Source organism: Choloepus didactylus, chromosome 6 (genome assembly GCF_015220235.1).
Source record: "Choloepus didactylus isolate mChoDid1 chromosome 6, mChoDid1.pri, whole genome shotgun sequence".
Classification (NCBI taxonomy): Eukaryota; Metazoa; Chordata; class Mammalia; order Pilosa; family Megalonychidae; genus Choloepus; species Choloepus didactylus.
Window position 1 is genome coordinate 77,723,334 of NC_051312.1, and position 15,201 is coordinate 77,738,534.

Sequence of the window (15,201 nt, forward strand, 5' to 3'; positions counted from 1 at the left end):
AGTCATACTGTGCAACAAACCCTCATACAAAACACAGATATTTAAATACCTTTAAAATTCATTTTTTCTTTAAAATCATTCATAAAAAAGATTCTCAAGTCAGAATTAACACCTAAATTAGTCGAGCATCAGGAAGCGGCATTGCAGCTATTTAATAAGCAGTTTTCCATCCAGTTATTTTCTTGTAATGTCTGTGTTGCCAAATCATACACCCGCTTCTGCTTCTCTACACTCTCTATTCCATCATTTCTTCAGATCATGAAAACTGAATTTGTGGAACACCAGAAATCTGTTGATAGATGTATAAACCATAATCTTTTGTTGCTGACTATCTGCAGTTATTAAGCCAGCTGGTAACTGGTTAGTATGTGCCTTCTCTGTAAGCTCTTCACTTAGTGCTCTGTAGCTGTAACTATTCCACCAATTCCTTTCTCTCCTTTCATAGCCTCTGAATTTCTGAAGGTGTAATTTCAGAGGTTCCACATAACTGTCAAAGCCTAAGGCAGACATGGGAAAGAGAATATCCTCTCCACTGATCATCTTCCATTTCTCTTGATGGCATCTTTCACTTGCTTCAGATGTTATAAAGCTGATGAACTCACTCATTCTTTCTTGAACATATTCTTTGGCATCTTTCGCAAGCTTTCGTGTTGGAGTCTTGCAGTTTTCAATATTCTTGCCACATTTTCAACTGGAAATATATCTTGCTTCTGAAACTTTCTTTTGAAAGCTTCATGAAACTTCATGACCATTCAGACTGTCCTCAGTATAATCATGAAACTGTATAATATAATGACTTCCTCCAATATATTCTGCAGAAATTCCTAGTTCAGAAGCATCTGTTGTAGAACTGTCACCATTCATTGTCGTGAAATACTGTCAGAACCTGTTGTGAATGGTGCTTAAGAACACTCTTTAAAACGATGTCTTTGCTCAATTTTAATCTTCGGGGCAAGTCCAGGAGCCGCCAGCCACCAGATGACTGCATTCTTTATGTGTAAACCGGACTGCCGGAGACCACGCTTTCCTCCCGGGGACCTCGCTTCCTTCCCACGAAGGTGCCGGGGCGCTCCCGCCGCACGGCGCAGACGACGTGTCAGTACCGCGTGGGCGGGGCATCCCCTGAGTCGCCCCGGGTCGACCCCGCGCCACAAGCCTCCTGAAGCCCGCCAGCCGCGCGGTGTCCCGGATGCCGCGGTGGCCAAAATGGCCGGCCGGTCCCCGCGGACTGGAGGGCGGAGGGGGGTTCTCCCCGGGGATCCCCGCGTGGTGGCCCAGGCCAAGGGGGCTCCTTCGTTCGGGACGCCGCGGCGAGGTCGGGACCGGGGTCCCGGGCTGCGACACCCCCTCCTCGGCCGGCTTCCCGCGCAGAAGGGAGTCGTGCCCGGGCGCCGCCAAGAGGGGGTCCCCGGCAGCACCTCGGCGCCCCCTCTCGGCTTCCTCAGTGCCCCTGGCAGCGGCGGCATTGGCGGCGGGAACCGCGGAGGGCGGCATCTGGTTTTTGTTTCCTTACTTGACTCAACAGCTTTTTAGAGAAGAGGTTCCTAGTTTCTGAGGTATTCTATTTTTAATATTTAAACCTGAAAAAATATATATTTTTAAATTTAGGATTGTCACAGTGTCTTATAGTTAAATTTTTGAGGCTGTCCTATTAAATAATACTATAAATTAAGTCCTTGAGAATCCATTATAAATATTCCTCAAACGTATCTTTTATTTATGTGGAGTCGTTCATTTCAGGATTAAATTGCCTCCTTCCTGCCACCATCACTCTTCATACTTTGCCTTCCTTTTTGTTGCACAAGTACACAATTTAGCTACTAGATTTTTTTCAATTTTAACAATTTGATTTTTAAAATAATTAAATTTTTTTTTTAATGTTGTGGCCAAACATGAAACCATTGTAACCGGTTTTAAGTGTATAATTTGGTGACATTAAGTACATGGCAATATTGTGTAACTTTCAACACTGTCTAATTCGAGAACATTTTCATCATCCCAAACAGAAATTCTGTACTCTTTAAGCAGTAGCACTCCATTCGTCCTTTCCCCCCAGCTCCTGGTATCCAGTATTCTGCTCTCTGTCTCTATGAATTTGCCTATTCTAGATATCTCATATAAATAGAATCAAACATTTGTCCTTTTGTGCCTGGCTTATTTCACTTAGCATAATCTTTTCAAGGTTCATCCATATGGTAGCAGTGTCAGAACTTCATTCTTTTTTATGGCTGAATATCATTCCATTATATTTATGTACCATTTTGTGTATCCATTCATCAGTTGATGGACACGAGTTATTTCCACTTTTTGGCTATTAATAGTGCTGCTAGGAACACCAGCTTACAATATATGAGTCCCTGCTTTGAATTCTTTTGTGCATATACCTAGAAGGGTAATTTCTGGGTTATATGGTAATTTTATGTTTAACTTCTTGAAGATTCCCCAAAATGGTTTCCACAGTAGCTGTACCATTTTACATTCCCACCTACAATGCACAAGTGTTCCAATATCTCCATATCCTTGTCAACTATTATTTCCCATTTAAAAAATAGCCATCCTTGTGAGTATGAAGTGATATCTCATTGTGGTTTTCAGCTTCCAAACATGAGTCTTTTTTTTTAAATTAAATTTTTACTCAACAAATGCTCCCACTTCCCTTCTCCCTTTATCCACTAGTAACCTCTAACTTGCTTTCTATCTCTCTGAATCTGCTATTTCTAGTCATCTCCTTTAAGTAATATCATACAATGTTTGTGCTTATGTGCCTTGCTTATTTCACTGAGCATAATGTTCTCAAGATTCTTCCACGTTACAGCCTGTTTTATAACTTCATTCTTTCTTATGGCTGAAAAATATTCCATTGCATGTATCTACCGCATTTTGTTCCATTCATTTATTGATGGAAAACAACTTGGGTTGTTTCCGCATTTTTGCTATTGTGAGTAATACTGTTATAAACATATAAACATTGATGAACAAGTATCTATTTGAGGCCTTGTTTTCACTTTCTTTGTATGTATATAGGACTGGAATTGCCAGGTCATATGTTATCCTTTATGTAACTTTTTGATTAACCACCATATTGCTTTCCTCAGTGGCAGCATCATTTTACATTCCCACGTGCCATTCTTTTTTTTGTCTTCTTGGGTTCTTGGCAACTTCTTTTCTCCAGAAGTTACAAGATGAAGTGGGGAGAATTAATCTTCTTTCAACATTATTTGAATATTTTAATCTCTCACACAAGGTAGATTTTGCTTTTTTAAAGGTGTAAACATTTTAATCACTCTTTAATTTGTTCTATCCCATTTTTCCTTGAATTTGCCTTGAGTGATTGACCCTATATGTTTGCTTCAGATTTATTGTGCTCAGCTACCCATTCATTGGTGTTTTGGATTGAGTCTGAATATTTGACATGTTCACCTGAGGGTCTTTGTCTTTTCTCCTTATCAGCTACTTAGTCTTTCTAAGCTTCTAATTTGTCATCTGCCTAATGGGTATAACAACCATGTCTTATCTCATTAGTTTTTGTGGGAATTAAATGAGATAATTTATGTGATCCCTTCATGCAGTGAAATGGATGTAGAAAGGGCTCAAAAATGTTACTTGTTAATATGTTATTTTTTTTCTGGGATGTATGTCTCTGTTCTGACCTTACTCTGTTTTTCAAAAATATCTTATGTTAATTTTGTTGGGAGCTACTAATTATCTCTAGAGTTAGTGCGCCTCTTGGCACTAGGGGAAAGGTTTCACTTCTCCCTTGGCTCATGGACCCCAGGCTCAGTGATCCCAGGGGTGACTCTGGCCCCTGCCTCCAGAAGAAGGGAGAATGGGGCTGCTCAGTCTCTGGATATTAGGGCCCTGTACAGGGCAGGAACAGCCGTACCCCTCTGTGCCAGCATGGTCAGTCTTCAGCGTTCTCCCTTCTTCTCAATCTTTTCTCAGAATAAGCTAAGTCTTTTTATCTCTTCTCTACCACTTCTTCAGTTCTTCAGCTGATACTGTGATGTGAGTAGTGAATTTAAGAGCATTGAAGGTGGCAGGATAGGAAGGTAGGGGTGTGCGTGTGTATTTAGGAGTAGCTGTAAAGGACAAAGACTGGTACTGGCAGAGAGGAAATGGAAATGTAGGAGAAGAACAAGAGGCCAGTGAGACAAAGGATGAGAGAGGGATAGTAGCATGCAGGACACAGGGTAGGGACTGTGGACATTGGGGGAGACATCAGTGGGACTAGGCAGTGGACACCAGTTAGCAATGGGAATGAGAATGCAGAGAAGGGCCAGATATGCACCTGGAGGATGTGGAGAAAAGGGACCTCTTAGTAAAAGCTTTGTGATATGGCTAGATAAGAGGGAAGTTTATAGAGCGGTCAGAATCGGACTGTGCCAGGACATAGGATATCATTGGGGGCTATTCAGGAAAATGACTCAGATTTTGATCACCACCTGGCTTTCAGCAAAACAGGCAGAGCTATTGGAGAGAAAGTAATTCACTAATTCCATGCTTTATTTGTTTGAATATTTCCTAGGCACTTCCAAAATGCCAGGGTCAGTGCATAGTGTTATGAACTCCCTAGTCCCAAAATGAGGAGGAAACTTCTCTTGAGAATCTGGTTGCCAGGTGTCTCTAAACCTGAAAAATCCATCTCAATCTGTCTCCTGGCCTGCATGTTGCAGAACAGATATAAAGATTGGGAGAGGAAGATGTTGTACCTTGGAGCTGGAGTTCACATTTTTTTGCCACTGTGTCACAAGAATGTGGCAGATGATATTTACACATGATACACCACTGGATGCTTACTTAAAGTTTAAAAAAAAGCCCCCAAATATTTATGCAGAATAAAAGAAATGAATAGGGGAACATTTTTATTGAGATGTGTGGTCATTAAGCATGAGTCACTGTTAAGGACATTCCAGTAAATCTAACTCAGCACCTCTGCAGCATAGATAACACTGACTGTAGATTGTGAAAACATTTTACATGCTGGCTTTAGGTGCATGTGAGCAAGAATGAGATTATTAGAACTATAAATCTGAATTACCTCCAAATTATTAAAAAGGTAAATCATTTATAACTTTTGGTTTCCTATGTATTATTTGAAACAAAATTCCTGCAACTAATTCTGCTAAATATAGTGGTGCCAACAGAGGGCACTCCTATTACTTGAAGTGTGTGTGTGTATGGAGGGGTGTGTGTGTTGTTTTGTTCATTAAGTGCATAGCTTCAGGAACCTGAGAATGCTGAAAAGAAACTGAGATCTGAAACACGTGTAGAAGGAAAATTGCAAAGTGAAATTCATGCTTGTTTCAATAAATGTCTAGGTAGTACAAGTAGACAAAAAAGTAAGTGTAACTACTCCTATATAATAACTCAACAATTATATCTCCTAAAGTTTTGGATGCATTTTAAGATGTTACTTTATTAAGAGGGTCTTCCAGAATTAAGAGTGCATAGAGTCATAAAGGGCCTTTACATAACCACCTAAAGAGGGAATGGACATAAGCAAAACAGAGTTGGGTGGGATTCACAGGAAGAAGGGAAGACAGTAGAAAGAGGAAGGTTGAACAGTCTGGTCTGGGGCTGGATGGATGAAGTGGCTCCATCTCTCCTCAACCATCATCCCTCTGGTTTCTACTCACAGCTCTCCCTGGGTCTAGAACTGAAGGAAACACTCCAACCACTCTGCCATAATTGGGGGCATAGACAGATAGGTGTTTTAAAAGCCTTTGAGGGAAGCCGTCCAGGGAGTTCTGAGCCAAGCTAAGTCCACCCACTGTTGGACCTGCTTGGTGCCTCATCCACAGCCCTCAGGAGCAGGTTCTGAGATGCCAGGTCCACCTGGAGGCCTGGTCTCAGGGGCTCATTTCCCTCCTTGGGCACATCCTTCATTCCTTTCTCTCCTTCTCCTTCCTGGAAAAGAAATTTTCTTTGGTCATAGTTGGGTGAAGAATAAGACTTTTAATGTTGCTAAATATCTACTGGAAACAGTAAAATGGGACATGGCCAAGCAGGTTTGTAAATGATCATAATGATAGCCCACTCTTCCAAGCACTTTATATGGATGAACTCATTTATTCCTCACCATTATCTTATGAAAGCTGTTGTCATCCACATTTTACAGATGAAAAACTGAGACAAGCAGAAGTTAAGTTACTAGCCTGAGATCAGCCAGCTAGTCAGGGAAGGCTGGAATCTGGCTCCAGAGCTTAGTGTGAGAACCCACGGTGCCGCTTTCTGTCCCCCTCAAGGAGGCTCCTTGCCCTTATCTATTCGTCAGGCTCTTTTTTCCTGCTCACTGCATATTGTCTTAGGGCTCGGGGAAGCACTTTCTTGGCCTCTTTATGCCTGTGACTTTCCTCTTTTGTCATCCCAACCATTTCCTAAAGAAGCCTAGAGAGCTCCCAGGGTGCTTAACACAGAAGCAGCAGTGTCAGAATGAAATGGAAGTCCTTCTTCACCCAGACGGTAACTTCTTCTCCAGAACCTCATTAGCAACCCTGCAGGCCTTGCTTCCCCTCTCCCCACCCAGTCTTTGCTGCCTCAGTAATGGGTTAATAAGCAGAGAGAGGGAGTTGTTTTTCTGAAGATTTGTATCAGGTATCTGACTGTTTTGTTGAGAAGGACTATGTTAATAGCTGGTGGGGTTGAGAGAATTGGTGAGAAAATAAACATTCAGTAAATTTCATTTTAGAGAAAATGAATTTGTTTTCTGGTAGAGTTTTTGTTAATATAAATTTGGGGTTAGCAGTTTAGAATAGAGCAATGCTACCAGTAGCCCTTCTCTCTGTTTACCCTAGCAAAGCTCAACCTCTCCTCTAAATAGAATTTGAATGAATATTGAAAATATACTGGTTTGAAGGAATCCAAATTATTAACCTACCTGTGTTCTTCTCTGATTCTGGCCCTGTGGAAATTCCTGCACCAGCTGGAGTCCCTTTACTCCCTCCCCATAGCCCATGATGTTCTGAGCAAGTGCATCTGCTTAGAGTGAAGACTCTTTTATTTTTTCAATGTAATTTTATTGAGATATATTCAAACACCATACAATACAACCAGATCATCACATATTTGTGTATTCATCACCATGATCCTTTTTACAACATTTGCAGTACTGCAGAAAAAGAAATAAAAAGAAAAAAGGAGACCCCAAACATCCCATACCTCTTACCCTTCCCTCTTATTGATCGCTAGCATTGCACTCTACCCAATTTTTTTTTTTTTTTTAATCATCATTTTATTGAGATATATTCACATACCACGCAGTCATACAAAACAAATTGTACTTTCGATTGTTTACAGTACCATTACATAGTTGTACATTCATCACCTAAATCAATCCCTGACACCTTCATTAGCACACACACAAAAATAACAAGAATAATAATTAGAGTGAAAAAGAGCAATTGAAGTAAAAAAGAACACTAGGTACCTTTGTCTGTTTGTTTGCTTCCCCTACTTTTCTACACATCGATCCATAAACTAGACAAAGTGGAGTTTGGTCCTTATGGCATTCCCAATCCCACTGTCACCCCTCATAAGCTACATTTTTATACAACTGTCTTCGAGATTCATGGGTTCTGGGTTGTAGTTTAATAGTTTCAGGTATCCACCACCAGCTACCCCAATTCTTTAGAACCTAAAAAAGGTTGTCTAAAGTGTGCGTAAGAGTGCCCACCAGAGTGATCTCTCGGCTCGTTTTGGAATCTCTCTGCCACTGAAGCTTATTTCATTTCCTTTCACATCCCCCTTTTGGTCAAGAAGATGTTCTCCATCCCACGATGCCGGGTCTACATTCCTCCCCGGGAGTCATATTCCACGTTGCCAGGGAGATTCACTTCCCTGGGTGTCTGATCCCACGTAGGGGGGAGGGCAGTGATTTCACCTTTCAAGTTGGCTTAGCCAGAGAGAGAGGGCCACATCTGAGCAACAAAGAGGCATTCAGGAGGAGACTCTTAGGCACAAATACAGGGAGGCCTAGCCTCTCCTTTGCCGCAACCGTCTTCCCAAGGGTAAAACTTATGGTAGAGGGCTCAACCCATCAAACCACCAGTCCCCTATGTCTGTGGTCATGTTAGCAACCATGGAGGTGGGGTAGGCGAATACCCCTGCATTCTCCACAGGCTCCTCAAGGGGGCACTACATCGTTTTTTTTTTTTTTTTTTTTTCCTTGTTTGTCTTTTTTCTTTTTTTTTTTTTTTTTAACTTTCCCTTCTTTTTTCAAATTCTACCCAATTTTAAGAGTTAGAATAGAAGTAGGCTAACTAAGACACTGTAGTATTGTCAGAGATAGATATCTAAATCAGTAGAACAGAGCAAAACATTCAGAAGTAGATGCATACAAACATGGACAACTGACTTTTTTTTTTTTTTCCTATGTAGTTATACAATCATTATCAAAGATCAAGGCTACTGGATTACAGTTCAGCAACTTCAGATATTACCTTCTGGCTATTTTAAAACACTAGACACTAAAAAGAATTATCTATATAATGAGTCAGTATTGGCAGTCATTTGTTAAAGCCAAATTTCCAAGATCCACCTCCTTTCTCTCATTTGATCATTCTCTCAATCTTCAGGGATATATGTGCAATGACCATTTTAACTTTTTCGTGCTGGAAAGGTGTGTTGACCTCATAGGGTAAAGTCATGAGACTGGTTAATGTTCTTGGAGAGACCAGTACCTCTGGGCTTCTAGAGAGACTCTTAAATTGGGGCTTTTACTCCTTTGCATACCCGTATGCTAAGATTCTCTGAATACATTGTCAGTATTTATTTAATGTCTTTATACTCCTGTGTTTTTCTTTTTCTTACTCTCTCCATGGCCCCCTTTCTCCATATTCCATTCTAGATTCTTAATGATCCTTTCCTCATTCCTTTTAGCTGATAGATAGTCCAGAGCTTCAGAAGGACACAAATCATACTTGAGTGGTGAGATGTGTTATGACAGGAAGTGCTCTATTTTTAACCCTCCCCAGTCACTGGGAAACCTGACATTTTCTGAGGCTTGGATAAGAGTGCGGCAGGATGGAGGGGTATACTAGTGGAGTTAGGAGGCAATGTATTGATTCCCTGCACTCAGAAGAATTTCCTTGGGGGACTCCTATGGATAAAGAGATCTAGACAGAAGCAAGGACCCTGTGTGGAATCATTTGGAATGAAGAGCATGGGAAGTTCTTGAGGAGCAGGTGATGAGAATGGTCCCTCTCAATCTCATCTCCTGCTCTGCTCCTCACTGCCTTTAGGGAAGTTGTCAATCTGGGTCAGAGTGGAGAAATATATTACTCAGTTCCTTATAGATTTCCACTTGGTGCTATACATCAGTGCACAGAGAATCACAAGTTGCAAGAGGTTGGGCAAGTTTCATGTGAAATATTCACGGTAATAACCAGGTAAACTTAATATTATTACATATAATAATCAGGTTAAGATGTAGTTTAGCCAATAGTTCTTCAGGAAGGAGATGTTGTTATGAACGTGGACCTTTACAAAGTGGTTTATCTGAAGAAGGTATTACAAAGTTAAAATCTGGATAAGCAGAAGTGAAAGGGACTGAATTTGAGGTAAACGCAGAAGGAGACAAGTCTTGGAACAAACACAGTATGGTTATGGGGAAAATGCTGCTTGTGTGGAAATAGAATGAGGTGAGAATGGTAGGGTAGGGCTAACCTCCAGAGGCAGGGTGATTGCAGGTAGAATGAAGCCTCTATTGGCTCTTGAGGCAGAAGTTCTACATGCAAATAAGGCACCCAAGGCCAGAAGGCATTTGTACATCCAAGTGAGCAATCTCTAGGGAGCTTTCCCCTGGAGTCCTGCAAGTTAGAAATGTATGCCATCTTTTGTGATGTCTGCACATCTTCAGAGGTGCTTTTGTTTCTATCCCTCTCAGCAGAGTCATCAGCTTCTCAGTTGTTATAGAGAGGACTCTAAAGTGCAGCATGACTCACACCAACCTTACCGTCTTCCACCCTGCAGTTTTTGTCCTACTTGGCATTCCTGGGCTGGAGGCTTATCACATGTGGCTGTCAATCCCCCTCTGCCTCATGTACATCACTGCAGTCCTGGGGAACAGCCTCCTGGTGGTGGTCATCATCACAGAGCGCAGCCTCCATGAGCCCATGTACTTCTTCCTCTCCATGCTGGCCATGACGGACATCCTGCTGTCCACCACCACTGTGCCCAAGGCCCTAGCCATCTTCTGGCTGCATGCCCATGACATTGCCTTTGATGCCTGTGTCACTCAAGTCTTCTTTGTCCATGTGATGTTTGTGGGGGAATCAGCCATCCTGTTGGCCATGGCCTTTGACCGCTTCGTGGCCGTCTGCACCCCTCTGAGATATGCAGCAGTGCTAACATGGCCTGTTGTGGGAAGGATTGCTCTGGCCATTGTCACTCGAAGCTTCTGCATCATCTTTCCTGTGATCTTCTTGCTGAAGCGGCTGCCCTTCTGCCGGACCAACATCATCCCCCATTCCTACTGCGAGCATATTGGAGTGGCCTGCTTAGCCTGTGCTGACATCACTGTCAACATCTGGTATGGCTTCTCAGTGCCCATTGTCGTGGTCATCTTGGATGTGATTCTTATAGCTGTATCCTACTCATTCATCCTCTGGGCAGTCTTTCATTTGCCTTCCCAGGATGCCCGACAGAAGGCCCTCAGCACTTGTGGCTGTCACCTGTGTGTCATCCTCATCTTTTATGTCCCATCCTTCTTCACCTTATTGACCCACCGTTTTGGTCATAATATTCCTCGACATGTCCATATTCTTCTTGCCAATCTTTATGTGGTGGGCCCTCCAATGCTCAACCCTATTGTCTATGGTGTTAAGACTAAGCAGATCCGGGAGGGCATAGCACACTGGTTCTTTGAGGTCAAGGCTTGGTACTGTGCCTCCCTTCTGGGCTGATGGTACCCCACCAAATCCTACTCCCAGCTTCATCAAGGAATCTAGGTATGACAAGCTCTACACTTTTTTTCCCATACTTTTTTCTCTTCTCCTCTCTCTTCCTATTTCCTGTTTCTCCCATTCATCCAGTTTTCTCTTCTTTCCCTCCTTCCCCTCCTCTCTGCCTCCTTTTGCTATTTCTTTAATTTCTCTACCCTCTTCTCATGTCCTCCCTGTACCACCATGATTGACAACTGAGTCATCACCTTGATTTTAGCAGTTGAAAGCCTTAGTAAACCAGACCGACTCCAGAGGCACAGGTAGCTGAGCACCACAGGAAGCAAGGTTATGAATGAATGGGTAAAAATAATTTTATGTCTAACATCTGAATGGAGCCCAGTTTTTTTTTTTTTATTCCAAAATGTGCAGTTATTCTTTGTGTAGAATCAAGTAGCTGTATACCTGCACTTCTATAATGGCAGGTGTTCTTGAAGAACAGCCATCATCCATGTTCAAGATCTGTTTGGAAAACTGCTCATTTTTCAAATTTCAGTTCAAGAACTGCCTTCACTGAGAAGTCTTTCCTGCTCTTCTCCATCAAGCCAAGATTCCTCTCTTTGCATGTCCATCATCTTGTACAAATCCATATTTGCACAGCGAATGGTAATGGGTTATCTGTGCCCCTAATTGATTGTAAATTCCTTGAAATCAGAAGAGTGTATATCATTCATATTTGTGTCCTCAGTGCATTACAAAATGCCTCACACCTAATAAATGTTTGAAAAATGAAAGAATGAGTGTGAGAACAATTTCCTTCCTGAAGTCAGAACCTGCATTTTTATGAAACACCGAAACAACCAGTTAAATTGGCCCACAAAACCAGAGATTAGTAAATCTGTCACTCACAAAGGCTGCTTGGCATCATGAATGCAAATCTTCTACTCATCTGCCATGCTTTCTTACCCCTTTACTCAGAGACCAGAGAAAGAGGAGGAGGAAATGGGTGTCTTTTGATTCTCTCTTCTATCTGTCTTCAAACTAGCCTCAGGATTATGAATTGTAATACATGTTTTATGGCCAGGTTAGCAAAACTGAGGTAACTTTCTGGGGCTCACAATCTTGACCCTTTTTCCTTCATGCTTTTCCTGAAAAGCATGGATTTGCTCAATCGCTACCAACACCATTGAACACCAGTGAATATCATCACTCTCTCCAGCCCAGAACTGTCCTTTGAGGGTATGTTTTATCCACAAATCAACTGAATATCTCTTCCAGGATGTAAAACTCTCACTTAAACGAGTTTTTCTTCCTGTTTTCCTTTTCTTAGGAGTATGATGATCACTGAGCTGGAAACCCTAGAGTCTTTCTCAGCTTCTTCCTCAGGCATGCTCCTCAACAAGTAATTTGTGTGAATCATATTGATTTTGCCACTAAATAGTTAAGTGAATGGTATTTGGAGTCTTATCAGGACTCCATTGATTTCTAGCTCTGTGAACTTGTGAAATTCATTTAACATTTATCTTCCTCAATTTTTCAGCTGTAAAATGCAGATAACAATAGTAACTTACAGGTTTATTGAGAAGACAAAATGAAATAAACAGTATAGAGCACTTGACAATCCTTAGCTCATATTGTGTCTGAGAAATATTTTGTTGATACTAACTTAGTATTGTTAGTCTTCTTTTTCACATTGCTCCTGCCAATTACTTAATGTCCTTTACCATCTTTCAGCTCAAATATTGCATTCGCTTCTTAACTGATATCAAAGTTTTCAATTTTTTATGTCTTAACCTAAACTGTAAATTGACTCAAAGTTAGACATTCCAAAAGGCAGAGCCAAATATGTTAGTTCTATGTCAAATACATAGGAAGGTTCTTCTTTACTTACAAAAGCGTTTTACACAAAATATTATGTAGAAATAGATACCAAATATCAATGGATTTTTTATTTTAAAATTCCATGATCAAGTCTTCTTTGTCCATGTGGAAAATGCTGACACTCTGTGAATCACACACGTGACTGTCCAAGAAAAGGCTGGAATTGCAGCATGTTCAACATTTAAGTGAACATAGATAGCTGTATCTGTTCCCATAAATTGTTTATTAATGGCACATAAATTGCATGTTTCTAAAAACCTAGTGCCACATTAGCCACATTTTGGAAATCACGGGACTACAGAATCAATTATCAGCTAAGCATTGATTTAATAATCTGGTCCTAATTTACTTTTCCAGCATTATTTCAATTATCTTAGTGTCTTATTATCTTATTATCTCAAAACATACTATGTAATAATGATGAGAAGAAGAATGACAACAATGATGGCAACAAAAACGGCTAATATTTATCAAGCGATGCTGTTGTATACACAGGGGAAACCAAGGCTTAGAGAGGATAAATAATCAGGGTCACAGTTACCAAATGGAGGCAATGTCAATGTGAACTCTTTGAAGTCTTCACCAATTCCTCCAAGTCAGAAATAATCATCTTATTCTCTGGGACTCCATAGCACTGTCACTTATGGTCTCTACTGAATATAAATTACTATTTGAACTCACCAGATTGTGAGTTCTGTGAGGGCAGAGATTAAGTCTTATTCACCATTTTAGTTCCAGCATCCAGCATAGGGTTCAATATGTATGTTTATGGATTAACTAATTTAAAATGTTAGCTAAGTGGGTAATCTCTGGACCCTTCACTGTTAAATATTATCTAATTTTATGATTGAAAATCACTTGGACACATACAGACATTCACACATAGAGCACACTTAGCTTGTTCATCTGATCCTCTATTTCCTCTATCTCTCCAAAGGTTTCTATATTTATTGGGGTCTAGCAGGTATGGACTGGGCTTTAATATCCAGAAGTAATGTAAAATAATTCGTGTCCATATGCTAGAGACGTGGAGTCATTGATTGATGCAGTACAGCGTGCTGCAGGAAGGACATAATTCCCCACCCTTTCTTTTTCGAGTGTCAGCCATCCCAGAGACAGGTTCTGCTGGAGTGTGCTTCTGTCTAATTAAACCACAAGTTCTCTAAAGACCTAATGGGGTAGAAACACTTTCCAAACCCACAAGGATGCTTAAGGATGAGGTACAAATACTGTCTCACTTCACTCCTGAGTCTACTTCTGGCACCTTTTTTTTGTATATTGGGGAAGAACTTTTTCTTCGACTGAGTAAGTTTCTCTTCAGGAAATAAATGTTTGGTTCCTGAGATTTTTAGGTTTTCTTGGAAGAAATGCAATAAACTGTTGATTATTTTAGTTTAGGAGAGAATATTTTTTAAAGATTTTCAAAAAAGTTTGTATTCATGCTTTTTATACTTATAAAATTTTTTAAAATTGTTTTATTGAAATATATTCACATACCCTACAATCATCCATAGTGCACAATCAATTGTCCACAGTAGCATCATATAGTTGTGCATTAATTACCAGAATCAATTTTTGAACATTTTCATTACACCAAAAAACAAACAAACAAAACACAAGAATAGAAATACAAGGAAAGAAGAACACCCAAAACATCCTATCCTGCATCCCCTCTATTATTCGTTTCCTTTTGTTCCCATTTTTCTACTCAGCTGTCCATATACTGGATAAAGGGAGTGGGAACCACAAGATTTTCACAATCACACAGTCACACTGTGTAAGCTACATAATTATACAATCGTCTTCAAAAATCAAGGCTACTGGGCTGCAGTTCAACAGTTTCAGCTATTTCCTTCTAGCTTTTCCAGTACACTAAAAACTAAAAAGGGATATCTGTATAATGCATAAGAATAGCCTCCAGAATGACCTCTTAACTCCATTTGAAATCTCTCAGCTACTGAAACTTTATTTTGTCTCATTTCTCTTCCCTCTTTTGGTCAAGAAATCTTTCTCAATCCCACGATGCCAGGTCCAGGTTCATTCCTGAATGCCATGTCGCACCTTGCCAGGGAGATTTACACCCCTGGGAGTTATGTTCCATGCAGTGAGTTTACCTGGAGAGTTAGTTGGCTTAGAGAGAGGCCACCTATGAGCAATAAAAGAGGTTCTCTGGGGGTGACTCTTAGGCACAATTATAAGTAGGCTTAGCCTGTCCTTTATAGTAACAGACTCCCTAAGGGAAAGCCCCCAGATTGAGGGCTCAGCCTTCTAAATTGGTAGCCCCAATGCTTGCAAGAATATCAGTAATTCCCCAGGTAGGGAAGTTTAATATTCCCATATTTTCCACAAGTCCTTCAGAGGGGCTTTGCAAATACATTTTTTATTCTCTGTCCAAATTAATCTGGGATGTAGGGGGATTTCACACTAACCTGTACAAACCAAC

The 15,201-nt window shown here is 40.8% G+C and overlaps 1 protein-coding gene and 1 pseudogene across 1 annotated transcript; one reads left to right on the forward strand and one right to left on the reverse strand.

The window, feature by feature from the left end:
• Positions 1-256: 256 nt before the first annotated feature.
• On the reverse strand, positions 257-1,071 carry LOC119537680 (annotated as a pseudogene).
• Positions 1,072-9,711: 8,640 nt separating this feature from the next.
• LOC119537675 (olfactory receptor 52B2-like) lies at positions 9,712-11,850 on the forward strand. Its single transcript, XM_037840215.1, has one exon. The coding sequence runs from the start codon at positions 9,933-9,935 to the stop codon at positions 10,899-10,901; it is 969 nt and encodes a 322-aa protein (XP_037696143.1). The 5' UTR covers positions 9,712-9,932; the 3' UTR covers positions 10,902-11,850.
• Positions 11,851-15,201: the final 3,351 nt, after the last annotated feature.